Source organism: Catharus ustulatus, chromosome 1 (genome assembly GCF_009819885.2).
Source record: "Catharus ustulatus isolate bCatUst1 chromosome 1, bCatUst1.pri.v2, whole genome shotgun sequence".
Classification (NCBI taxonomy): domain Eukaryota; kingdom Metazoa; phylum Chordata; class Aves; order Passeriformes; family Turdidae; genus Catharus; species Catharus ustulatus.
The window spans coordinates 151,712,379-151,739,590 of record NC_046221.1 but is presented as its reverse complement, the minus strand read 5'-3'; the positions used below and the strand labels follow the sequence as shown (position 1 = coordinate 151,739,590).

The 27,212-nt window shown below is 41.0% G+C and overlaps 1 protein-coding gene across 10 annotated transcripts in view; it reads left to right on the top strand.

Moving 5' to 3' along the window:
- Nucleotides 1–27,212, top strand: part of MTSS1 (MTSS I-BAR domain containing 1) — a 125,364-nt gene that overhangs the window by 8,123 nt on the left and 90,029 nt on the right. For all 10 annotated transcript variants that reach the window (XM_033065987.1, XM_033066003.1, XM_033065935.1 and 7 more), the window contains exons 2-3: nt 8,775–8,836; nt 11,489–11,562. In XM_033065987.1, coding sequence (XP_032921878.1) covers nt 8,775–8,836; nt 11,489–11,562 — 136 coding nt within the window. The remainder of the gene's footprint in view (nt 1–8,774; nt 8,837–11,488; nt 11,563–27,212) is intronic.

Sequence of the window (27,212 nt, the reverse complement as noted above, 5' to 3'; positions counted from 1 at the left end):
CTGTAAGTGATAGGTAGTTGATTTGAATTCTAGGATGCTAGCTGTAGTACAGTCATCCTATAACAAACCATTCTTGCAAGAGTAAGCCTGTGTTGGTGTGTACACTACTACTGGTGGGTGTGTGACTGGAGACACTTGGTTAACGGTACAGAAAGGTTCACATTTGTTCTCATTTTGTCTTCCACGTAAACTTTTTTTTTTTTTTTGCCACAGAAGTCACATGTGTGCTTTGTAATGTCTCTGAAGCCCTCTGGGTAAAGGCATAATTTGAAATTTTTTGTTAATAAAGCTGTATTTGTGATGTGTCCTAACCATCCGTGAGCAAACCACATGGATTTTCATTTCCCATGAGCAAACCAAGGGTCTCATTTGGAGCTTGAAAGGGATTATTTATCTTCTCATGAGTAAAATGGAAAGAAAGTAGCCTGCAATAAGCTTACTTGCACTTTGCTGTCTGCCATGAGGCAAAGCTCAATAAGCATTAAAACCTTGGATACCTAGCTGCTACCTTTCTCCCAGTAGATGATTTTCTGGTAAATTGAAGTGCTTGTTTTGGACCCAGTAGTTTGGGTCCTGGAGATTGACTGCTTGTGGGATGGAGATTGTGTTGAGTGGATGGTCATAAATTAGGGTTTCTGTTTGCTTGGAAAGAAGTGATGAGACCCCAGTGGTGTTGGTGCCATTACCAACACAGGGCTGTTGGTTTGAGCCTGTCCTGTGTAGGTATTAACTTGACTGACTGCCTCCTAATATTTTAATTATCTTAGTTTTGATCCAGCTGAAATATTGTGGGTTTAGAAAATAGCTGCTGAGTATGTACAGTGGCCATTTAATGATTGAGTGGATGAAAGGCGGTATTGATGAGTCTCTGAGGAGAAATCTGCTATTCAGGCTTGCAAACTTGTTCAGACCTGCAGTGAACAATGTGGAACTAAATGTTTCCTCTGGAAGACTACTTAATGTCCAGCTTTTTTGATGTGGCATGGGATAAAAGGTCTCTAGAAGCTGTGGCTAGTTGTTTCCCACCGCCCCCCATGTCTTTTGAATAACTTCCTATGTTTAGAGAAGGAGAGACTGTATGTTTATGCATGATGTATTTTCTCACAGTATGAGTCTAACTTTTGTTTGCTAATTACCCAATCTTGGATTTAAACCATGAAGTGGCTGCTTTGGAGCTGAATTTCTTCATCTTACAAACCATGAAACTGAACTGTGGACAGTAGAGATTTGATGTGGTCCCTATTGACACAGAAGGAGGCTCACGAGTTGGATTTGTAAGCCAGGATGAGTTTTCACGGGTCCTTGCTGCACTACAGGTTGGAGTCACAACCACAGAGCAGCTGGTATCCTCCACTGGGGATGTTTAAGCATGGGCTAACGCAGTGCAGGCGTTATTATAATACAAATTAAAGACTCCAGAGCTCTGACAACAGAATGGTACCAGACTTAATAATCCGACTTGCTACCTCCCCCTTTAAATGATTAGTGAGATCTAATAAATATGTGTGTTCTTGCAAAGTAGTGCTGCATTTCAGTGCTGCTGCTAAGGGAACTGGGCATTCTTTAGAGTTCTTCAGGTGGTTTGAGAATGTAGAAAAAGATGGGTATCTGTGTTGTCGTTGCTGTTGTTTGGGTTTTTTTACCTCAGTGGTGTAAATACCCATTTCTGGACTTTCCTAACTGGATTTTAGTCTTGATTTTTTTTTTTGTGTCATTATCTGTTTTCTTTATTGTGCTAATGTACTATTTAAACTAAAAATGTAACAGTTTTGAAAATACTGTGATACATTGAAGAAATACCCAGTTGAGAGTTTTTTTAATAGTGTGTGAGGTGTCTTCAGTAGTGTTTTGTTGCATAATTTTCAATGTTGTGATAATGCATTGCCTTGAAAAGCAAAGTTGGCATGCCTGTTTGTACTCTGCATGCTGAGGGAAACCAGTTTCTAATCTGCCATTCCCTAAACAAGAGGCAGAAATAATGGAAGTAAATGTATGGATACAAGGCTGTGATTTTAATTAGCCCTGCTTTTTTTCCTGAAGGATAGTTACTGGTTAAATGACATATAATTCTGCTCTTTGGTGTTCTTTTACTTTCACCTGCATGCACTATAATCTCTCAGACCCTGAGTCTGTACCTGTCTGCTCCTTCATTCAGTAATGTGTGTGTTCTTGCTGTGAAATCCCATGAAGTTAATGTCTTTTGCTGTTGATGCCTTTTCACTCCTGGCCCAGCACAAGGTGAGAGTCCCTTTTGCTGGTGGAGCTCAGATCAAGCTTCCCCTATGCAGGGCAGCCTCTTTCACTTAGACACACAGATGGGACGTTGAAGTTCAGGTCATCCCTTCCTTGCCTTGTGGGAGTGTTTCTGCAAGACCTCTATACAAATGTGTTACTCTTCCTGAAAGAGTTCCAGTGAAAGGAAGCTGCCCCACCTTTCAGGGTTGCCCGTACCTGGTCTCATAGTTGGATGGGTTGTGCAATCTGAAACTTCTCTGCTGAAGCCAAACTGATTGTTTCTTTTCCTGCACCACTGGAAAAGAGATGATGGACAGCTTCAGACTGTGGGATGCTCTTGAAATCAGGACTGGGACTTGTCTAACTGAATTCTCATTCTGAATATAAGGAATAGGGAGTAGACAGGGTAGATTTAGATTGGACACAAATTGATTTATTGTACAGTAAAGGTGGTAAGACAGTGAAAAAGGTTGCCCAGAAAACTTGTGGATTCTCCATCATTGGAAGTGCTCATGTTCAGTTTGGATGGGGCTGAGAACAAGCTGATTTAGTAAAAGATATTCCTGCTCATGGACTAGATGATCATTAAATGTCCCTTCTAACTCAAGCCCTTCTGTGATTCTGTGCATTTGAAATGAGGTGGGTAATACCAAAGGAGTAGTGGAATAGGTTTTGTGTGCACCTCTGTGTCATTATGAGTGAAGTCTCTCTTGCCAGCAAAAATCCTGTTTCAATGTGTTGAAAGATTTGAGACTTTAGGTGCAGCTTAGAAACATTCCTGAGATGGGCTCTTGATGTTTTTCAGAGTAGAAAGAGGCAAAGCCAACAAGCAGAGTTTTTTTGATGGAGAAAAGCAGTTATGATCTTCAGGTGAGATGGTGCTGATTCTGTGCTCACCTGTATGTTGCAAGAGTTTTATGACTTGCTAAGGGTCTAGGCAGTCCTGTCCATGAGTCATGGACTTGGTTAAATGAGTGGATTGTACAGAGGATGTATTGGTGTTTGGTAGCACTTTGCAACTCTTGCAGTTATGGCTGGCCAAGTGCTCTTTCACCCTGCTGACTATTGATTCTTTTAGAAAAGAGGAAGAACTTGCAGTGCCAAGTGCCAAATTTGAGGAGGGAAACTGACTGTCAACCATTGTGTCTTCCAATGTGTTGAGACATCTGCGCCTGGAACCTGGAACCCTTTTTTTTTAAATTTCCCTCCTTCTTTTTCTTTCAGACTGTTGATTGTTTTCCTGTCTTCTTCCCCTCCACTCTTTCCTGGTTTTGTCTGTTAAAGGACTCTGGAAAAGTGGTAGTCTCTCTGTGCAAACCATACTTGCTGATTGGCATTTGTTGTGCGTAACATCTGTGACCTTGTGTAGTGTTTAGCACAATAAAGTCTCTTTACTACTGGAGGTAGTGTAGTGAATGCCACAGAAATGAGGCATTCATAATAATCCTTGTGATTCTGTTATCTGGTAAAAATATAAAAAGAAATCTTTTGTTTCCAGCATAATTTACTTTGGCGGGGTAAGGAGGACACATGCACAATCCAAGTTACAATTTCTGTTCCAAAAATAGATGTATGGCATTTGGATGTTTTACTAGGGTGTGGAGCTACACACTGTTGTGTGTTGGGGACTCAGCTTTTTAGCTTATCATAGCTGAACAACAGAACTGAGGTGGAGAAGTTCTAACTTCTGTAGCCTGTGTAGTTGTTTTTTTTCCATTTCACTGAAGTCTTGCAGTTAGTCATTGTTAGTACTTTCCTGGAAGGCATACAGCTCTTGGTTTGATAACCCTTGAGATAAAACCAAAGCACTGCTCTTGCCTGGCTCCTTTCTCTGTTACCTCTCTGGCTGAAACAGCCAAAATTAGGTTCTGGATTTGCTTTACTGGAGAGCACCTCCCTGTCTCTTCCCCCTGCCCCAGAAGTTTAGATGCATTGTTGCTGTTCAAATCTTGCTGAACAAGATTCCAAACTGTTACTGCTGCCATTCTGCTTGATGTCCCAGCAAGAGCTGGTGATAGGGCTGCAAAGCCTTTCTGATAAATGGAAGCACTTAGAACAACATTGTCAAGGAGTTTTGAGAATGGAATGAGTCTTGTCTGTGGGAATTGGGGTACATGGAAATAAATTAATAAATTAAGTGTCTTTTTGCTTAATGGGAAAAGAAGAATCACAACTTCATGGCAGAAAGAGTGACAGAACATTTTAAAACTGTCAAGGCTGCTGATATTCAAGTTGTAATCTTAGATTCAACAATCTGGGTTCCTATTCTTGCCATTAGATGTCATCAATAACAGTTTCAGTAAATATGATCTTTAGCTGCAAGTCTACCTTTCTTTTGTTGAGAAATCATTGAGTTTCTCATTTGTCTCTTCTCACTTCAGGTGTGGGATCACTGGCCTGAAAGGAAGGGAAAAACTATGTTCCATAAATCTTTTTTAGAGTTGTGTTTATGTAGGGTGGTTGTGCTGGTTCACAAAAAAAAAAAAAAAATTCCACTCAAGGCTTGAATTCTTTTTCCAAAGCTGCGTCTTGGTGATAATTTCCTGCTCTTCCCTGGTGTGGTGGGCTGATCTTGGCCAGCTGCTTTTTATCTATTCTTCCTCAATGGGATGAGGGGGAAAACAGTAAGAAAAAACTGAGTGATTGCGACAAAGACACAGAAATCACTTACAGTTATTGTCACGAGCAAACCAGACCTCATGGAGAAGATAAAATTTATTGCCAATAAAAACAGACGTGAATGGTGAGGAAGGTGGACGAAAATCAAGACCTGTGTCCGTGGGTGTGGGATGGGATTTCCCCGGATGATGATGGTCCACCCTTTTCCCCGTGGCAGTCCCGAGCTGTGCAGGCTCCTGGCTCTGCTGCGCTCCGCCCAGGTCTGGGTGTTTGTTGGTGTCTGGCACTTCCAGACGCACTCGCTGTCCCTGGGGGAAGTTGTTTCATGTCCCTAATTGCGGATGGCTACCTGAGTGACAGGCACGAGGCACCGGCTTGTTTCTCAGCCCCGAGGCAGAAAGGTGTTCTCCGTGTTTTCCCTGCCTGTGTTTGGCGTAGATTAGCAGGAGCTGGGCTGTGGGATCAGGTGACTAATCACCTATAAGCCCACTAATTAAGCAATGGGGTAGGATAATGGCATGCTGCAGCTTACTGGTGACATGCTGGGCAGGCAGCTCAGCCCCAGTGAGGAACTCCGGGGGCCCTGATCCCATGGAGTGTCATAAGGCAGTAGGAAGCACCCATTGCGTGGAGGACAGGTCAAATTTCTGCCTTCGATGACTGAGAAATAATTGGGCACAAAGTTATTTTGGGGGAAATAGTCCTTGGATTAACCCTGCAACAATTTTTAAGAAAAGTATTCAAACAAGCCCTCACTGTAATCAATCCCTGGCTTAATCCATGAGGAGCTATGGGAATTTGTGACCCAGAATCTTGCCGTGGCTCTTCCCTAAGCTTGGCTGGACCTGGGGGAAGCTCCTGCTTTGATAGATAACACCAGACCAGAGTAACCCTGACATTTAAAAGGGGAAAAATTATTTTCTTTATCAGCCAGCTGAAATTGGAAATTGCAGGGGTAGCTGAGGAAGCTCTGGGAGAGGCAGCATTAAAAATAGCGTGTTGTTACTCTTCAGAAGAGGCTTTATGTCACAAAAGCATGTCTTGGACAAAGACATAGAATTCCACCTGCTGTTTCTTTGTGTTTAAATTGAGAAAGTAATGGATGTCGAATCAAGGATGTGTGTGTTTTTCACAACAGTAACATTTCTCTTGACGCTGCTTTGACAGCAGCAAGAACAGTTGCTGGAGGTGAGAGGCAGTGGAGCTGCTGTGCTCCAGGAGAAGAGATCTTGGAGAAGGAGCTGCTGCTCAGGGCACTGGTGCTGTGCAGATTTACAGCACCAGTTTAATTCCTGCCATCTCCTTGGCTTGTCCCCACAGGTGTCACTTAAACGCTTCCTTGCTTCCTAGGTGCTGGAGTTGAGATAAACCCCTGGTTATTTGGTCTTGTGAAGGGGTAGGTGTTGAGCACTTCTGCTGTAGGTGGAAATGAAGGGGGTTTTGGTTTCAGCAGGGATATGGTGGTGGAAATGTTCTTTGGAAAAGCTGAAAGGAGTGGTGCAATTTAGTGTGTGACTTGATGATCTGAGGGAGAGATGAGCTTGTGGATGTGGCTTCAGCAGGGAAAAGTGAGAGCAAATTATTCTGGAACCCAGATGAAGTACATGACTCTTATTGTCAGCTGAGTTTATTAGTGAGATCAAAATATGGCAAGTTGAGCAGATAATGCAGGACTTCATATCACTGATGTAAAACTGCTGGAAGTTTTTCTTTAAAAATTCAAAAACAAGCAAAAAAAGACCTCTGACAAAATCCACCAGCTAAGGTATTAATTCAGTGACATTAAATATAAGCCCCCAAAAACTCTATTTTTCTACTGTCTGAAATGAGATCAGGTGCTTGGCCACTATATAGTAAACAACTGCATTGATTTCAACCAAACAAATGCAGCTAACTATTGTTAATTATTAAGTGAGCTATTACAGCTTGTTTGAGGAAAACAGCATTTTTATAGACAAGAACTAAACAGCTGTGGACATATTTGACTTTCTCAATTTTGCTTTCCATTTTGCTTTTTTAAATTGTGGCTGACCACAAAAAAAAAAAAATAAAGAAGTGGGGGAAGTTTCTTACTGAGCTGTGTTTTGATAGGCGTGTCTTAGGCTTCCCTGGGAAGCGGCTGAATGCAGGGCTGGTGTCAATCTCCCCTGTGCCATCAGGTGTATTTAGCTGGATAATACACCAGTGAGATGGAAACATAATCAGGCTGCTTTGGTATCCTCTGGTAGCCTGCTAGCATTTTGCTGGAGAATCTGTAAAGCCTTGGGCCCTGCTGGTGATTGTCAGGGCTTTCAGGGCTCCTGGCACACACATGCATAATGCATGCGTGACGTGCAGGTGACAGTGGGAGACGGGCTTCAGAGTAGGGATTGCAGTAAGACTAATAGGTTTAAGGAAATAGCATTTTTTGCCTCTTTTAAATAATAGGGTTTCTTTGATTTTTAAAATGTCTGACAGTTTTTTGCTTAGCACAAAGCGCTTTATATGCTAGGTCTTCCCACCCAGATAACTCTTATTCTCTCTTTCCCTGTCTGTATTTACTGCTGGCTCTGCCATGTGTAGGGTATAGCAAGGTTTTATGAGTACCTGTTTTACATTGCTTGAGGTATTTTCCTTTTTTTTTTTTTTCTTTTTTTTTTTTTCCTTTTAGCAAAAATCTTGCTGAAAAATACAGAATAAAGTACTAATAGGCTTCTCTGCAGGTGTCTGGGAGCTACCTTGCCAGGGTGTACTGAGGAGCTGGAATTTGTCTGACAGCTTTTGGGGAAGGGCCTATCTTTGTCCTGAAAATAAAACACTGTCTCTCATGGCAGTGTGAGCTGTGGATTTTGGTTTACTTAGAAAATTCAGACCAGTTTGTAAGGGAGGATTGAGTTTGCTACAAGCAACTGCACTTACTTGCAACCTCTTCCAGTCAGGGCTGGGGTAATGTTAGCCTTGAGGATCTGCCTTATCTGGGTTTTATTGTGTTGTTGCTCTGGTAACAGCAAGTCTTATACCTTTATTAAAGGAAGCAGGGATATTTTATTTTACTCTCCAGACTCCAATCAAAGAGAAATTTTGAGGTTTCTTTCTACCATATTTTTGCTGTTAGTGGAAAATTTGTGCTTGCTCTGCAGAGAGCAGTTTCAGTCTAAAAAAAAAAAATCTTTTTTTTTAAGTTTGGCAGATAAAAATCAGGACTTGCAAGAGTACTTTGTGTCCATATTCTAAGTAAAACCTTGGGTTTTAATCCAATTTTAAAAAATGGGGGAAATTCTACAGGAAACTTGAGGTCAGGAAGAATTAAACCTTCTTAAGCACTTTGTATACACTCAATGCCACGCTGTTCTATCAGCTTCAATTCAGAAACTGTCTCCAAGGCTTTTGACTGTTTTGGAAATAGGTCTTGCAGTGGCAAAGCAGCTGTTGGGAAAGTTGATTGTCTTGAGCTGTGACAGTGCTTTTCTGTGTCCGATTACAGAGTTATCTTGAGGCAGTGCTTGAGGTGCTCTCTTGGTCAAGTCACACTTTTGTTTTACAGGCTCTGAACCTGGAAAAAACACAGATGATCAGTTGGTAAAGAGCAACTGTGATGCTGTCTTTGGTTTTGGGAGCTTCTCTGTACATGCTGTTGCAATATACTAGTACCCTGCTTTGAATGGGCTTGGTTTTTGCTGTATCCGTCCAAAGGCATGCATTTCTTTTTTCTGCTTCAGTTGAAATCCCTCTTGCCCAGTGTTTCTATTTAGAAAAACTGTAAAGCCTCATCAGAGGACTAATGTTTAATCTGGTTTCAGAAGCAGTCGATTTTGGTGTTCATGGATTAGGATTTAGTACAGTTTTAGTTACTGTTTTGCATCTAGTTTAATTTGATCTGTAGTATTAAAATCACAGTGCTCAAATTAAGTGTTCCTTACTGTGTTTTGTTTTTCTTGCAGGGAAGTTATCCAGTGTGGGAAGATTTTATAAATAAAGCTGGGAAACTGCAGTCTCAGCTTCGGTAAGTTTTATGTTACACAGTCAAGATCCCCTACAGTTCCTTGGATGTGCAAACATTAAGATTAAATAAAGCTTTTTCAAGGATAATTTTCTAAGTAGGTCCTAGTAAAATTGTGCATATTTCTTATTCAACACCTGCATGTAATTTTTTAAATACTGCCATTGGTGTTTTAATGTATTTAGGAAAATTCACAGTATGTCACCAGCTATGCATAATAAATATAAAATGAGCTAAATTTCATGGATTTTGATGAAAAATTGGAAAGATTATTGTTGTTCAGTGAGAAGACATATGGAGTTACGTCTATGTTCTCCTTTTTATTAGTATAGAATACAGAGGGGTTCTGTTGGGAGAGGGCTCAAAATATTAAAAAATCTTTAGGAGCCTTAACCGCATTTTCTTCTGACTTAAAAATGAAGGGAATTGCTTTGCTGGATCATACATTGCTGATGATTACAACTTAAGGATTTGGGGCATACTTTGAAAATGGCATTCTGGATTTTTTTAATATATGGCAGAAATCACACTCAGACCAATTCTACCTCTAGAATTCATTCCTTTGTAAAATTCATTTCTGCTAATACAAATACAAACTCCATTTCCTCACAACTCTCCCCAAACCAGAGTCTCCTCTCTGCTCTACAAAGCACCAGGTTTTTTCCCCAGCAGCTGTAGTGTAACAGGTTACTGGCTGGCTGCTTTTGTTGCATTATGAACCATTCCCAAAGAAACTGGGGGTTAACTTCATTTACCATAAACAGCTGGACTATGCTGTTCTCCTGCACCATGTCTAACATACCACACTTGCATGTGGTTCTTTCCCTTTTCCAGCAATCATGTCACAGTGAGGCTGGAAGATGCAGAGGAAGTAGAGAAAGAAAAGAAATGGAGAACTTTCCTAGCCTTTTGTACTCTTCAAACACAGGCCTTTGGGATGGCACGAGGCATAGTTTTGTTTATTTGCCAGTCCTGTGGTGTTGCATTCAGTTAGTGCAGTGCTACAGGAACATGCAAGCAGGCAGCTTGAAAGCCTGTGTTCGAGGATTTGCTGTTTGTTTCTAGCAAATGTGAACCTTTTGCTGCTGTTTCATTTCTGTGTGCTCTGATAAAGGACAGCAGATGTCATTTGAGCTGGAGCCAGGTCTTTCTGGATCTTGTTACTGGGGAAATGGAGCTTCATTATTAGCAATATAATTAATAATTAACAGCATAGTACATGAATAACAGTGTGACCCACAAGTTTGGAAGATGAACATCACCAACAGCATTAAGGAAAATTTTAGAAAAGATTTTCTGGTTCCAGGGCCCAGTATTGCTAGCTAGCTGTCAGGGTGGGGGGCTTGCCCTCCCTTTAATCTCCTGGGCATGTGGAGAGTCCTTATGCATTTGCTTGGTCCTCTCACGCCTGGGCTGTTTTTTTTCTGTGTGTGTTCAAATCTTTTGTGCTGTCAGTAGGTCATTTACTGTGCTGCCAGTTATGTCCTCTCTACCTTGAGGATATTTGGAGTGAGACTTGCATAAAATCTGACCTAATTAAGCAGTCCTGTGGTCTTTCTGGCCAAGAATCAGCTTCCCTGCAGGTCTACTGGGTTTTTTGAGGCTAGCAAGGAGCTCTTGAAACAAGGTGACTATGATAGTCCCTGTTCTGGATTTTGCTTGAAAAGGCTGACTTACACCATCAGGAGAGAAAATCAGAGTTACTGTAAGAAAGATGTGCAGAAACAGAACCATGAAGTAACTGTGAAGAGGACACAATTGTGCTTTACCTGTAGAGCCCTGGCCTACTTTCCCTTTAATTGGGTCAACCAGACTATAAACCTTCAGAAATCAGGACTGACCTGAGGTGTTCAGGGCTCTGGGGCATGCTTATCTAGAACAAACGTGTCTGGAAAATTGTAACTCACGTTTGCTGTCCACTTGAGCACATGTGGGGTCTGTGGGGGCTTTCCAAACATGGAAGGAGATGGGGCTAGTGAGGTTGACACTTTGGGTTGTCAAGTCTGAGGTTGCTGGTTTACCTCTCAGGAAGGGTCCTGCTTGGAGGAGCACTAGATCGAAAAGGGGTTTTGTTTATTTTGGGGGTTTGGGGATTGGTGGTTTTTGTGAGTTTGAGTTGTTTTGTTTTTTGTCTGATTTCCAAGAAATTTTCTGTTTCAAGAGATGCTCATGCTCCCCATGTGAAAAATACAGGAAATTGCTGGGCCAAGATCCTAGATAAAAGGAAGTTCTAGCACGTTTGTTCTTAAAATACACATGTTCCCTGAAAATAGCAGTGGCTGTAATTTGTTCACTAATGGGTGAAGTATAATGTGTGTTAGATTTGTTTTTCATGTTTGACTGCTTAATATTAGTTCATCAGAGGAAATCAGCTAGAAGGAGGGTGGCTGTGCTCTTTTGAAACAGCACCTGTCCTGTGCAGTTCTCAGCATGGAATTAGCGTGACTGCCTCCAAGTCCATAGTGCTAACACAAAGCGAGGAAGGGATTAAGAAATGAAGGAGGGAAAAGGCTAAGTTCAGATATAAAAGAGAATACTTTTTGTGGCCTCTGCAAGTTCACAGTGTTATTCTTTATAAGCCTAAATGTTTTTGGCAGTAATTAAATAGGCATCAATGAGACACTGCTAATGTTTTGTTATCTGTATGCATTTCAGGACGACAGTAGTAGCAGCTGCTGCCTTTTTGGATGCCTTTCAGAAAGTGGCTGACATGGCTACTAATACACGTGGTAAGCAGATGTGTCAATATTGAGTTTAACAGAATGCTGTGTGGTTTATAGCATTTGTCGTAATAAAAAGGAGTCTTAACTTGTTACATTGACAAGCAGATCTGTGAGACATCTGTTAGATGGACTTGCACTTCGAAAAAGTGGCACGTGAAAAAGGAAGTTGTCTTTACTGAAAAAAAGAGCTGTAAACCTGCAATTTAAATGTGTCATCAATCATGTGAACACTTCTTAATTACCATTTGAATTATACGTTGATGAATAATGTTTTAAAAAGCAAGATTTACAGAAATCTGTATTCACTGACACTTCTGTACCTTGTGTAAATCTAAGAGGCTTGATGCTCAGCTGGAATAAATAATTGTAGGGCTTCTGGAGATACTGGCTGATGCTATAGCCTTTGGGGTCTGCCAGTAATGATGACAGTGACCTGTACTTATATCTTTGAGCAAAGACTTTGCTTGTCCTTCCCCCTTAAGTCGGATGGTCTTGGTCAAACTGAATTTTCCTGGGCTGTGGGCTTCTCTGGGTAGCAGTCTCAGTTTACTGGTGAGTATGGAGAGCCAAAATAGTGCAGCTGGCATTCTTTCCAGACTGCTGAGTTGGAAGGAGACAAAAGGCTGCTTCTCTGTGATGCTGGGTGCCCAGTGACCAAGGCATTGTGTGCAGATGTCCTGCAGTGGTGTAGGGCATTCCCCATGGTCACTGTCCTTGGACTGCTGCTGAAGAGTAAATCCAGACTGCAAATAAATCACTGCTGAGGGAGCAGCTCTTGGTCACCTCTAACCTCAAAGGCTGTGTGGTATTTTTTTTTAAAGTCCTAATGTACTGTTGGAATTTGACTTAGAGAGTAAAAAAGTAATATTGCGGACATGAAAGGTGTTCATTCCCATTGGCAGAGTGCAAGCTCAGACTTCCCTCTCTGGCTAACAGGAGCAGTAGCAGCTGCTGGAGTGAGTAGTCATAGAGTGACAAGTGGGAAGAATACTTCTTTTTCCTGTCTAAAGCAAATATTTCCATTCTGATAAGAAGTTCCTCATTACATGCATGCCTACTGTAAATTGCAGGTTATCTACTCACATAAAATAATAAACATGACAAAAGTGGAATAAACTACGCATGAGACCCAAGGCAGAACTTAACTTGGATTTCTGACATGTCCTTCCTTCAAGCATGTTCTCTTCTCTTTCTTCTGCCTTCCCCAAGGGGAAACAAAGTGAACTACCAAAATCCTTGAGACTTTTCTTCTAGCTATGCTGGCAAGCTTATAGGAGTTCCATTGAGATACCAGAATGACTGAAACTTTCCCACTCTCAAACAAAAATGACTTGTGTGGGTATTTGAAGGGTATTTTACACTTTCTGCTGTGTTGTGTCTTGTCTCTTATCTCTTCGAACACATCCTTTACAAAAGGAGCTCTGTGAATCCAGGCATGCCAAGTTTGTATAGCTCCTCTGTTCTGTCTTCTGCCTTCCCTGACTGAAGGGATAGAAGGGAATTTTGGTTTTATTTTTAGAAAATGATGTTCTAGGCAATGAATCAAAGCTCCAAGTTAGCTGGTGGTTCTGATCTGCCTCCCCTCCCAACCCAACCTGCATTTGTGCCCTTTCAGGTTTATCTCTGAGGTTGCACCTTGATTGTTTAACAAATACAGAGCATTTTACCTTGCTATGGACAGTGATAAACACCTGTCCCCAGGGAAGGTTATGGCAAAAGTCCCTATGACTTATGAGGGCACAATTCAGTAAAAAATGTATTTTGCTGTCAGTATAAAGAATTCTATTCCAAAACTGAAACAGAGCAAATTCTTCTTCGATGTGGGAATTTTAACAGGCTCTCAGTTTTCCCTTTGAGGGGTTACCTAAAGTAAAAAATTCTTTCTTACATTTTGCCTGTTACTTACCCAGTTTATAAAATTATGTCTAATTGTCTAATCGAACATCTGGCTAAGTTTCATACTGTTTAGAGGGTTAACAGATGAACCAAAGTTTACAGTTAACAGATTAACCAAAGTCAGACAGGTTCATGTTCAGTTGCTGGGGATATATGAGACTTGTGTAGCACTTCCCATGACAGAGGCAGGGATGTTGGTGTATTATACATCATGAGGCTGGTTTATCATTGCATGAGCTTGTTCTGGGAACTAACTGTATATAAAAATGCTGAAGCAGGTGCCTGCTCTGGAGGGACAGCGTTAGTTCCTTGTAGGATGACTGAAGTGTTGTCAAGCTGGGTGCTGCCTTTAATTTGTAATTGCTTGTAGTTCTATAGAAAGTAGCCTGTTATTTTAAGACTCGCTGATCTGGCTGATGAAAGTGTTTTATCAGTCAACAGAAGAACTCTGGCTACTCTTTAATCAGTTTGCATCAGCATTAGCTTTGAAAGAAGAAAAAGTGTTTGTGTGGATACACATGTCTACACACATGCAAGGGGAGACCATCTCCTTTCAGTCACCAAGTGCTCAAGAATGAGGGCTAATTTCCATCATTGCCAGTCTGTGTTCCAGCTGGTATCCTTACCTTGTGTACTGCTGTTCCCAAGCACTGTCTTTGTCTTTAGGTGCATCGTTCTCTTCATGCCATTTAACTTCCTTCTAATCCTGCAGTGGTAGCGATGTTAATCTTCACGTTCCCATCTGGAGCTCAGATAGAAGGCATAATTGGAGCTCTGTCTGTTGGTAAAACCTATGATTGGATGAATCAGATAACCTGTACTTTGCTGTATTTTCTTCCCTTTGTAGCTTCTAAAGTAGGAAAAACCCATAATGTGAAGTACCTGATGTTTTGTGGTGACTCAATACACAAATTAATTTCCCAACCACCTCATTTCAGCTTTTGCATCCTCCTTTTCTGTCTCTGCATTTAGATGTGCATCAACCCAAAGCTGTCTCTTTTTTTCCTCAGTTCAATGCTTCGATTTTAGCCTGACAAGGGAAAGCACAGGGAAAGTAGTTCTGATGCATGTATCACCAAAATCTTGGGTTTTTGTGAGTCTGGCCATCTGAGAATGGGGGAGATTGTCAAGTTATGTTGCTAATTTAAAGTAATATTAGCTGTATAGCAGTGTGTGCTGATTTTTGAAAACGAAATTCCTTCAGATGTTTTGAATTTTAAGCTCTGACAAAACAGAGACATCTATGTAGCAGTTTTTGTTAGTCAAGCTGCATCTGTTTGGCATACAGCCCAGCAGAACTCCGTAGTCTGCAGTGGAATCTGTCTTATCTCTCATTATGATTGTTGAAGAGAATGCTTACAAAATATTAAATGAATGAGGTACTATAGGGTACCTTTGAATCCTTAATATAACTTAAAAAGTGTCATAATAACTCTTGAATACCTTAAAAAGTTAAGTTTCCTTTTGGGGAGATGTATGCTCATGAGTTTTAGTTCACGCTTTTCTTACATGGCTTATTTCTTTCAATATTTGAGATACTGAATGTTTTTACCTCCATCAGTTCTAACTGAAGCATGGAAGAAATTGAAGTCTAATTTCATTTAGTTTCTATTCATCTGATTATTTGTGCAATAAAAATATATTCTCTTATGAAGGCAAGAAGTGCCCATCCCAAATACTCTGCATTTATATGTGATATATGTTTATAAGTTGACTTTCAACAGTATGTAAAAGGACATGCGTAAATGGCTTTGTTTTTTGTATGCTAGTCATCTTCTGCCTCTGCTGCATTTGAATTATTTTTGTAGATAAGTACTAGAGCTCAGGAACTTGAAAAAGTAGGTGTGAAAAGTAACTATCCTCCTTGTGTTATGAGGGAGATTAATGTGAAGATACGCACGCTTCTGCTGTATCCACTTAATACACCATCAGCAGCTTCCGTGGATAAAACCCTGCCCCAACCTTGCCTACCTGCATCTGCACAGGTGTAAATTAAAATTTATGGAAAGATGATCTAAAAGCTTTGATTTACCCAAGCTTAAATTGATCTTCAAAGTGAGATTGTTAACGAGGCAGCTGATACTCAAGTCTTGTGGTTTCTTGTTTTTCATTCATATTGAAGGGGTTTGCATATACATAGGTGTGTTTGATATTAGCAGATTAGTTAAATCACTTCAAGAGGGTGTCAGTGTATCACACAACTTTCTCTGGCCAGTTGGATTCCATGGATTGTAATGCTCTTTGAAGTTCCCTCTTGGCAAGTGCTACTAGAGTATGTTTTCCCTGCCTTTGGTAATTCTGACATCTAGTATGTTTTCCAGCTCTTGCGTTTTACAGATGTCGGAGAGGATTTTAAGGCAATGCAGTGTGCAGAAAATTCCACTTGAATGGGAGAACCTCTCTGCTGGAGTGAGGGGTTTGAGATTGGGGAGTATACTGTGGATAGTCAACCAGCTACCAAGGGCACTGAGTAGATGTGGAAGCAAAACTCAGCCTGTGCCTGCATGGCATGCAACAGCAGCAGGGTACCAAAATCAACTTAGTAATTCTAATGTTACCCTTTTGATGGGCAGGATATATCAGTGTGGAAGAAGTGCTACATTGAAGTGCCTGGATTAAAAGTGCTAAGTTTTTTCAGTCCTCATTAAAGGGTTTAACACTTTTACTTACAAAATTGAATTTGATTAATATTTGTGAGTGTCTACGTCAGGTAGCTCTTCTGTGGCACTACTCAGTGGCTGCTCTTCATTTTTAATAAGACTGCTTAAAATAGAACCTTTGCTGCAGATCAGTGTTCCTGACAGACTCTGCATCCATGCTGCTCCAGGTAGTGTGTTAAATGCCCCTTCAGACAGTCCTTAGTTTGGGTGATCCAGTTTTATTTTGGCCAGGGTCTGTATAGTATGTATTGAAGTGGTTTTCCAAGGTGCCAAGCTGCATGAAGAGTCACAGGGCTGGAATTATCTGTGATATGCCAAAGAAGTGTGCTTAGGCTTCCTGAACCACTGTCTCACTCCCTGCAAATATGGCAAAGTGTGACCCAAGGTATGGTAAAGTCTTGGTGCTACAGCAGAATGTAATGGACAGTACTGAAAGGTGGTTTTGATTAACTTTATTTTCATGGAGGGAAAACAAATGGAAGTGAAGCCTGGGGGGAAGAAAGACACCACTACTGCAGTAGACCTAAAAGCTGTATAACATTTTTGAAATAGACTGCTTTGCTCCTGGCTACAGGCTGGGGAGATGTGATGGTGATCTGTGTCTCATTTCAGAGAGAAAACAAAGCTGGACACAGGAGGAAAGGCATTCTCATTTTCCAGTTCCTTTGTCTTTCTGACTCCTCTTTAATTTCAGATGCTCATACTCAAATAGCAAAACCTTTGTTTGTACTTCCTGTCAGTTAAGGTAAGACTTTGTAGTAAGTCCTTATTCCTCTGGTGGAGTCTTTGAAGAAAAATAATACAGTCCAGGCCTTTTTTTCCTGAATTTTCATATATAAAATAATCAGGAAGAAAAGTATTTAAATGAACCATTCAGTCTTCCATTATGTTTTCATGAAGATGATGCAAAACACAGCACCAAAATCAGAATCATTGGCAGATAATTTTGAAACTGGATGCATATTACGTATCTGTTGCTTTTGGAGAAGTGGGACTTGGATGTTCTGCTTTACAACAGCTAAAACTAAAATCACAAAGGCTGTGCTGTCTTATGGGCTGTTTCCATGTTCCTGTCTTTCTCTAGACCAGTAGCAAATGTGAGTCCATGTTTGTGTGTCATCCTGAGAACTCTGCTTCTGATGTGAGCCTGTTTGGCTGGAGCAGTCAAAATGGGGTGAACATCTAAAATGCTCAAATAAAAGAGAAGTGGTTTGGTTATTAATGACTAGATTTTATATTTAGTGGCTTGAAAGGGCTGCACTGCAGGTAAAGCATGACCATTGTCTTTTCTTTGGGTGAGTGTAGGCATTGCAGCATAAAAAATATTTGTTTGTGCCCTATTTTTTTTCCTTGAGGTCAAGACAAAATCTAGCTCAGGGTCTTTGACAACATTTGTGCTGATTTGTCCCTACCTAAGGAGAAATATTCAGGGCAGTAGACAAGAATAATTGCTATAATAACTTACATAGTCAGATGCCCCTTGGTATAGTGCAGAGTGACACAGAAGCAGAGTTTGCATTTGCCCTACAACCTAGTATTTTTTTGAGCTTCCTAAGGTGCTTACTAAGAGACTGAAATGTTGTTAGGAAAGGGAGTAAAGCCACCAGGTGTCTGTGTGTGCTAAATAGAAAATGTGAACAGAAGACCAGCTTCTATGAGGAAGGAAAAAAAAGGCGAGGGAGGAAGAAGCAAACAAGCTTCTTTAGTACTTCGTCCAAGAAGTGGGCTGGTTTGTTAAGATAGGAGTGGCTGGACTTTTTTCACATGCCTGAATATAAGTCTGCTCACTATCATCTGAATTGGAAATCTTTGGGAGTGTGGAGAGGGGGAACAACAGCTCAGAGTTAATTTTTCATACACTTGGTCATGGTTCTTTCTCTCTCCTTGGCTTTACAGCTGTGTTGCTTTTAGGAGGGTAGACTATCAGATCCTGGTTTTTCTGCAGGCTTGGAATGGATAGATTGACTGTTGTTGCCAGCTACATGATGAATTTATATCTCTGTGGGCGTCTTCATGCAGAGCACCTACACTTCAGTAACTAAATACTGGTTTTGTAGCTCTAAAGAATTTTCTCAATCTTGGCAATAGAACCAAACTTTTAATGTCTTAAGCATCTAGTTTGGGAAGTAATGAGGATAAACCATAAGTAGCTCTAGGATTTCCTTCAGATAATTTATTAGTTTAGAATCAAAGATGTGAAAGCATCCTTTTGATGGTGGGATGTGGATTTGAAAGTGGAGGCTGAGGTTTTGGCTGGTGGTTGGTTTTCCCAGTGTAGCACATGTTTCTGTGGTGGGAGATCCCCTTTCAGGCTAATTCAGGCAGCCTTTTGATGTGATAAATTACTAGTTGGCACATAGTTACAATCTTGTAGTAATCACTACAAGAGAGTTGTTGCAGCTCTTATTTATTTTTAGTCAGTCACCAGTTAGGTAGCAAAGGTAGATTGAAGATCTGTTCACATTGAGTTTTATTTAGTATCTTTTTTATTTGCCATAGGAGACAAAGGGAAGTTCTGTGTGGTGTGGGAAGATAATTCAAAAATCGCTTCAGACTTAGCAAGGTTTCTGTGAAGTAGGCTAGAGCTTTTTTCCTCATGGACCTTGCCCATAACAGCCTGTAGAGGCTGTAGAGCATTGCTGAGCTTCTTTGGCCTCATGCTTTGTGCCTCACAGCTGCCTGGAAGTGCAGGTTTGGGGGTTGTCCTTTTGTTGGTGACCTCAGTTGTGGATTCCAAGAAGTGTTGGTGAAACATCAGTTATGGTGCTGTCAGCTGGCTTCTTGCAAGCTCTTGCCAGACCTCTAGGGGTGTGAGTGTGGACCTGACCAGAGTCCTGCAGTTAACCCCATTGCACCCCAGTCCACATGTCCTTGAACTACTTGTGAAGTTCCTTTGTATCAGCAAGGCAGTTTGTGCAAAGGCTGTGATATAAAATGCATGCTTTCACTTGGGGTGTCTTCTCCAATTCCCTCAGTCTATTCCTACCCTGGATGGACAAAAACTGTGTTTGTTTCTGATGACATAAGAGAGCTATACAAAAAGTGAAATTACAAGCTGCAGCAGACTAATTGTGAGTGGAGTGTCCATAACAATGGACTCCGTCTAATCATTAACAAAAGCAGTAACAAACGTAATTTTTCAGAAGCAGCAGTGACATTTGCATTGTCTAACAGGTTTTTTTTTTTTTTTTTGCTCTCCACAATTCAGGCTGCCTCCCAGAAGGATGCTCTTCCACACATTTTTGTAGGTGACAGGATCGTAGTGGTATATGTTCACTCTGTGTGTGTCCATGCAAACTAGTGTTCTACTGCCAGGTGATTTACTCGGCGAGATGATTCATCTCTTGTTTGCATACCTGCTGCTTCTCTGGAAGCAGTGCATGTTCATGGTAATAATGAGGTCTTGCTTAAAAATAGACCAGCTTCCTTCATTTTCTTGTCCTTCTGTTTGCTTGATGATTTGTCGGGTGTTGCCAGCACAAATGTTTGTCCCTGTTGCTGTGCAAGCTGTTCACCCCTTCCCTCCTCCCTTCACGTTAGTTTTCTTCAGTGAAGCAGTTCCCTCCCGCTCTTTTCTTCCCTGGTTGATGTAGTAAAACCTGCCCTGTTCAGGTTTATGGGCTCATTTAGAGAGGTAGGGAAGAGTCCCCACTGGTTCTTGAATTTCAGTAGAAAATATAGGTCTGCCTGGGACAAGATAGTGTATTGTGCTGTATGTCTTCCACTCCCACGCATGATGGAGTCCAACCTGTAGAACTACTTCTGAAAAGTTAAAATAATATCATTACCTCACTGTTTCATTTCAGGGGTCAGAGTCCTCCCTCTTGTCTTTGTGCTTTCTACAACTTTTTTTTTCTACAAATTAATCTGTGACCTGCCCTCCATTCAAGTTGTTTTTTTGGACAGGGTGGAGAAGGAAAGGAAGATGGGCTGTTTCCAAAGGAGCCCTGGGTTGTGACCTGGCAGTACTTCCTGTGAAATGTTTGGACTCTCTGTACTTATATGCATGCTTAAATCTTCCTACTGCTTTGCAGTTGGTGTTTGTTTAGTTGTTTTCACATGGGCTTTTTACATGTAAAAACGAGTATGTTTTCCAGTCTAATGAAACCATTGAAAAATGCTACCACCTTTCCAGGAGCCATCCCAACTCAGGCTTTGTGGAAAAACCACTTCAAAACTAGGAGCAGTGGAATTGTGTGTGTGGGCACGTTCATCTGCGGTGTCGTGGGGTAGAAGAGGTCTGCGTTTGTACAATCAGCCCCTGCAATTGTTGTGAAATTCTCCTCTCCTGCAGCATTTATTACTATGTAAAATTGAAATCTGCATGATTTCCTGCTGTGAGCGCCTGTGCCGAGGGACTGGTTTCTATAGTAACTAATATCAAGGAGCTGGCTGGGACTTCAGTTTGGAGCTGTATTTGAGCCTCTTTTGCAGTTCGATGCAACCCCGTGCGAGTACTTGATGGATGACAAACAAGCAGTCAGGTTTGTGGCTGCCATTACTACACACTAGTAGTGCTGTGCACCTCAGCATGTACACTGAGGGCTAAAAATAGGCACTCTGCAAAATGGAGTTGGAGGTGAGGAGGGAAGATGTCTTTTTCTTTAACAACACTCCCCTCCGTTGGCAGAGCTGCCAAATGGAAACACTGGAGAATACAACAATGAGTGTTTGTCCTGGCGTCGCTTTAGCCCACCCCAAAGTGAAAGATCTGCCTGGGAACTGAGTCCATTTTCTCCTAGGGGTAACAGCCATTGGTATTGCCATTATTCTGTTTTGAAGCAGAGCTGGTGCTTGTTCTGCTGAGCATGATAAATAGCATTGCTAATGTGTTTTCATCTACAGGACCAGCTTCTGCCCTTACTTGGGCCCAGATACACCTGCTTAATGTATTTGGTTTTGCAGGGTTAAACAGGGGTTGGAGTGTTGAAGCTTGGCTTGTAGAGACTGTAGGCTTTCAGCATGTCAGGTGATATTCAAAGTCTGGTTTGTACTATTTGCAGTTAGTCCAGAAAGGCATACTGGGGTCAGGTGCATGAAAATGAATCATAATCTTATATTTAGAGTCACTTTGAAAACTTGAAACGTGTGATGGAGGTGAGAAATGCAGAACAGTGCTTGCTGTCTAGACAAGTCCTCTAAGTACAGAAAGTGGACTCAGGCAGCAATGGTTTGGTCTCTTTTTTCCCCACCTCAGTAGTTTCCCAAATTGTGATGAGGTCAAGCCTGAAATCTAAAGTAAACTAGTGGCATTGATGAAATAGTCTGAAATGTGAAGATGTAATTTTGTATGACTGTAGGCTGTTTTTCCTGGCTGTGCTAGAAAATGAGATATTTATCAGATGTGCTTGTCTTCCAAGCCCTCTCTCCCCAGAAGCCGAGCATCTCTTGAGGAGATGGCGAAGTTGTTTGTCCTGTGTACCTGTAGACATGGACATAGGTGTACACACAAGGAGTGCCATTTGTTCAGCCAGATCAAGGGGATCCTTGACTTGGCCACCCTCACAGCAGCCTCTTACTCATTTGGTATTTAGGGATGCTGGAGCAGGCTGAGGAAAGTGAATGTGGAGAGCAAGAAATGTATTGTGGACAAAGAGGAGCTGGGTGTGTTGTGCTGAGACTATTTAGGGGACATCTGGTACATACCCATGAAGGAACAAGAGATTTTATTTAAAAAAAAATCTATTGAGACAGGTCATCTTTTATATTCACTGTTTACGTGTGCAAGCCCATAGTAAAAGTATTACAGTGATTTAAAAAACCAGATAAATTACTGGATTAAACTATTTGCGTCAAGGGAGTAATGATGCATTTGAATAATCTGAGACAATTTGGCACTGAGATATGACCAGATTACAGTTTGAGAAGTAGGATTGGAAACTATCATTTAAGAATATAATGACTCATGTTGCTGAGAAATCATCTCCTTTGTCCATGTGTAGAAGTAAAAAAGCTCCTTTTCTTTCAATTAAGTACTAAGCATAGTGCTGAAATGAGAATCTTAGAGTATGACTTTATTTACACAATATAGTGATGGAAGTCCAGAACATTTGAGTTGTTATAAATAAATTCAATCCAAAGTACATTTAGTAAATACTTAAAGTGCATATTGTGATGGATTATCCCTGTTTTTAAATGCTTGCTCATTTTCTGCCAGTTTGCAAAATCGCTGTAGTCCAATAGAGCATATTTCCATGGGATGCTGTTGTGACTGTGTATCCATTTTAAATCTAGGTTGTCTTGCATGGAGAATAGCAACTCTGTGTGAGTGTTAGTCACTTTGGTTCAAAGGTAAAGAGTTCATGTGCAACTCTTCTGGAGCTGCTGCAGAGGCAGGAGCCTTGGATATGAATATAGTCAAGGGAATGTTTTAGCTATTAAGCTGAAATGTAGCTTGCTGCTGGGGAAATGAGTGTTGTCACTGACTGTGTACTGTGATGCAAAGCCCTCCCCAGACTGTTGGGTTCAAGTGCACAATGTGTGCTCAGGACGGATAATTGATTTAGATGAACAGATTTTAATCTTTCATTGTAAGCTTGAGGCCGGCTTCACTCAGAGCTATAAACTCCATTTTTCTCAAGCTGCACTTTCACAAGTGTTTTAGCTGTGCTCTCTGAAGTGGCTGCCTGTTTTCAGAGTCTTTGTTCTTCTCAACATGTTTTCTTTGTTGGCAACCTTACTAATTTAACATGGCTTTCAAAATCAGGAGTGGGAGAAAAAGCCTTGTTCATATATGTGCCCTGCTAGGGTGAAAGTACTGAACTTGTGTGCATCTCTAGAGACAATGAAGAAGCTGGTTGAGATGTTACTTTAGGGTGACTTTATGCACAGTGTAATTAAGCTTAAAGTTTAGATCTGAGTATTTTAAAACAAATGTACTTGTTAGAATAAAGCTTTCTTGTTAAGGCTTTATGTTAGGGCTCATGGGGTCTCTCACAGGAAAAAAGCTGATGCCTTCAGAATAGCATACAACCACCCATCTGCCCATCGTGAATATTACTAAGGGATTTTTCAGCCTAAGTGGCAAGAAGTCTGTCCTGTCCTCTTAGGTTGGTTAATGAGGACTGTTGCCTAATCTGTTTAAATTGGTCTGAATTCAGCCTCTCTAGAGTTCAGTTTTTGAAGTTGTGATCGTCATGGATAAAGCAATGTATGTTTTCTTGTTAATGCTTAACTTTTGTTTATTTCAAATTAATCAAAGTTTGGTTTCAACTTTTTTTCACATGTGGGGTTTTTTGGGTTTTGGTTGGGTTTTTTTTGGTTTTTTTTTTTGTTCTAAAAGGAAGCTGGACTCCAAATTTGTGCCCTCTGGGTATACCCATAAGGTAAAAGATGTATGAATAGCTTTCTTTAAGAGAAAACGTCCCTTAGATGAAACATATTCAACATATAGAAAGCTTCTTGTGACCAAAAGGAGTAAACATTAAAGATTGATGATGCAGCTTTAAGTTGCATGGAAACAAACTGGGGCAAGTCAGTTCATTTTACCTTTGATTCACTGCTTCCAGCCGTTAGGAAAGGTTGAAGGGACACAAGATAAATAGGAGTCTCTTCCTTTAGCTTTTTCTTGTGATGACATATTTTGCCTCAAACAATAGTTTCAGTAACTGGATGTACACAATTTATAATTTATAAAATTTATAACTTTTTTGTTTGTTTTTGAAAAACAAGCAATGCTATAACAGCAATTTACATAATTGCAATGATTTCTAGTTAAAGGGAGATCTAGTTGTGTTTAAAGGGAGAATAAAATAAAGACTTCCAAGAGTAATCCTGGACTGTAGAGGTTTCAGCATCCCCTGGGGTGGAGATGTGAAGTGGTAGTTTGACCCTAAGACCTGGATGTCAGGCACATCTGTTTTGTATGACCTATCTATAGCAATGAGAATTTCTTTTGGTCTTAAGATCTGCAAAGTTTGTTCAAGTTACTTGGAGATCTTGACTGAGATGCTGCTTTTGAGATCAGCGTGAGATGCCATGTAATTCCTGCAGAGTGACTACATTAAAAATGAAGGGTCTGTGTTTCCTGGTACCTAATTCCTTCAGTAATGTTATTCTGGATCCTAGCTATGGTGCTTTGCATGCCCAGAATTATCCCAAATCATTACTGGGCCTGGACAGATGGATACAGGTGGATAACTGTTTACAGGATCCAGGGGGCAGCTACAGCTCCACAGTTCTCTTGCTTTTTTTTTGTATTTTCCATTTTAAAAAGGAAGTCTGGGGTAACTTGTTTTCTGGTGTTTCGTGGCTCTGTCTGGATTTCATTCTCTGGTTCACTTAGTTCTGCTTTGCAGAGGACACTGTTTGTTTTTATTGGAAAGAGGCTTACCTGTGGTTTTTTGTTTTCAAATTCTGTGGGTTTCTATGCTTTTTCCTTTCTGACTATGGCCCTGCATGTTTCCTGCAGCATTTTCAGCATATTTGCATTAAGACAGAAGATTTGGAAATATGTTTGTAGAACAGCCTCATTTTGCAAGAGGATTGGTAATAACATGAGCAAGATGCAGTATTGATTGGTTGAATAGGATTAGTCCTAGCTGAAGTTATGCTGGTCTTTTCTTGATCCCTGAAAAAGTCACATGCTCTTCTTGCAGCACATACAGACCTTTCTCAGTGGTTGTAGAGGAAGGATTAAGGCAGACAAACTCGTTTCTGCCATGTAAAGAAGGTGTCAAACTAGACTATCCTGAAAGCCTTGTTTTTAAGGCTCCACTTCCCTGGCCATATTAGTTCAGGATTTAATTACACATATAAGATTTCTTACTTGCAATATATCGGAACAAAGACCTCTCCATGCAGCAGTTAACACTTTGTTTGTAATAACTTACCTTCTCTTTCGTTTTCTCTTAACTTGATTTTGATTTCAATTCTGTAGGTAGAGCTGCAACTCTTTTTAGGATATTTTAAAAGGTTCTACAGGGAGTTTGCTTTGTGGGAATAGTTGTCAAAGTCTTCTCACTAGCTTAAGCTATAATGAAACCCATTTTAATATTCTTATAAAGCTATTTTTAGACTCATTTATGCTGATGGAAGAGTAGGAGTAGAGTTGCTTTGGCACAAACATGAGGAATCATTCCTAGATTTGATGGATATGTTCTCAGTATAATTTATCTGCTAATTAATTCTGTTGGGGAAGCTTTCTGTGAAAACTCTTAACAGTGATGGCCTTGCATGATTTAAATATCTCTGAGCTGCTTTAGTATGGACAACTGGACAGGTCCATCTTGGAAAAAAAGTAGCTTCTAAGCTTAGAAAAAAGCCTCTTGGGTTATCCTTGCTGATAGCCAACTAGTGCATAATTCAGAGTTTATTTTAAAAATATTTTATAAAATACTAGGCTGAAGCAAGATTAGAGGATTATACCTGTGCAGGAGGCAAAGTTTTGCCCAGCTGATGTGAGAACTCTTCTTTGAGAAGAATGAGTGAGTGAGTAGTGGAGACCAGTGGCTGCCATTTTAGGATTTACTGGAAAGCATCAGTCCAGAAAGCCTCTCGGGCTCTTTGTCGCCCTACCCTTTTGTTTTTTAGCCAACTGAATGCCTCCCTGTCCCACAGACAGAGAGAAGCCTGTCTGGCTTCACCTCTCTTCTCTGGTCATCTGCTTCACCTTGGTTTTGAAATATGTCTGTGCTGCTGACCACAGAACTAAAACTTGGCTTTGATTTGAGTTTCATCCTGCAGTGGCTGGTCTCTGTCTGTGGGAGAAACTGGACCAGGGCTTCAAAGCATCAAAGTGATTCACAGCTAATTTTCTTTTTAAGGACCAGGAGGACCATTAGATCATCTAACCTGATTATCTCTGGAGGGCTGGTCAGGGCTTAGTCTGCTGCAAGCCTTGTGCTGGACACAGCTGAGGCTGGAGCCCTCTGGCACAGAGAGGCGTGGGAACAGGCAGCATTTCTGGAGTGCAGGTGTGCTGGAAAATGCTCTAGGTGCATCTTCTTTGTGTAAACATATAGGTGGAAAAAATTTAATCAAACTAGTACCAGTAAGGAGTCTTGCTTGGATTTCTGAAGGAAATACAGACTTTGGGTTTTGTTGTCATCATCTCTGGATTTTGCATAAAATTCACAGACAGGGAGAGATTGTCTTGCCACAGCTCAAGAGTGTGCAAGAAAACATACCACCTTCTATACCATGGCTGGTGCTCATGGACTGTATCAAGCCATGGCCTGGAGTGAAATGTCATGGCCAGGAGAGGATAAGGTGCTGTGGAGAGACTGGTGACTCCCATTTGGGGGTCACTGCCCTGGCAGGGCTCATGACCTGTTCAGTACAGAGCTCCTGTGACTCATGCTGGTATTGGTGATGGAAGTCCTCTGCAGAACTGTCAGTTTTTTCAGCTATTTTTTTTTCTTTCCTTCCTCTTGTGGATTGGCATTTCCCCATGGCAAATGATTCTATGCCCAAACTGCCCGAAGGTTACCCCTTCCTGTTAAATAAGCAGAGTGTGTCGATGGGAGCAGAGCCAAGAGTACAGGCTTGCATCTTGATTTCCTATGGACTTAGTTCATTAGTGAAACGGATGGTGGTAGTGGGTGACTTAACACTTGCATTTTTTGCAGTTTTTGTCAGTGAGAGGAGACAAAAAGCCCAGCTGCAGCAGCGGTCATGGAAGCTGCAGGTGTAAGCTTGGCTGGAGAATGCCAAACTGCCATCTGTGGTGAGGCTTTGTGGAGATTTTTTTTGCAGGCTATTTGCCTAGAAATGAGAGCAAGAATACAAAATAACAGGGGTAACTGAAGATAGCTTTCCTCTAGTTTCTGCCACCTTGCTGGTTAGCCAGTAGTCTGTGAGAGTGTAAGAGTTTAAATTCCATCAGGCTCAGGGGACGAATGTAGGTGGTTCCCTGCCAGCATCTTCAATCTTTTAGGTACTTTCTTCCCATGTTGCTTTAAGCAGGTTTGTCCTCTGATGTCTAGAAGATGTGGAAAAGTAGAAGAAAAGTTGCAGGTGTTATTTGCGTAAACTATGAAGAGAAGAAAAGCAGCAGCATATTGCATTGCTTGCTTATGTGGTTAATACCAGTTTTCGTGCCTATGCTCTGACATTTTAAAACTAGGTAAGTATAGTAAGTAACCTTAAGCATTAAAAAAA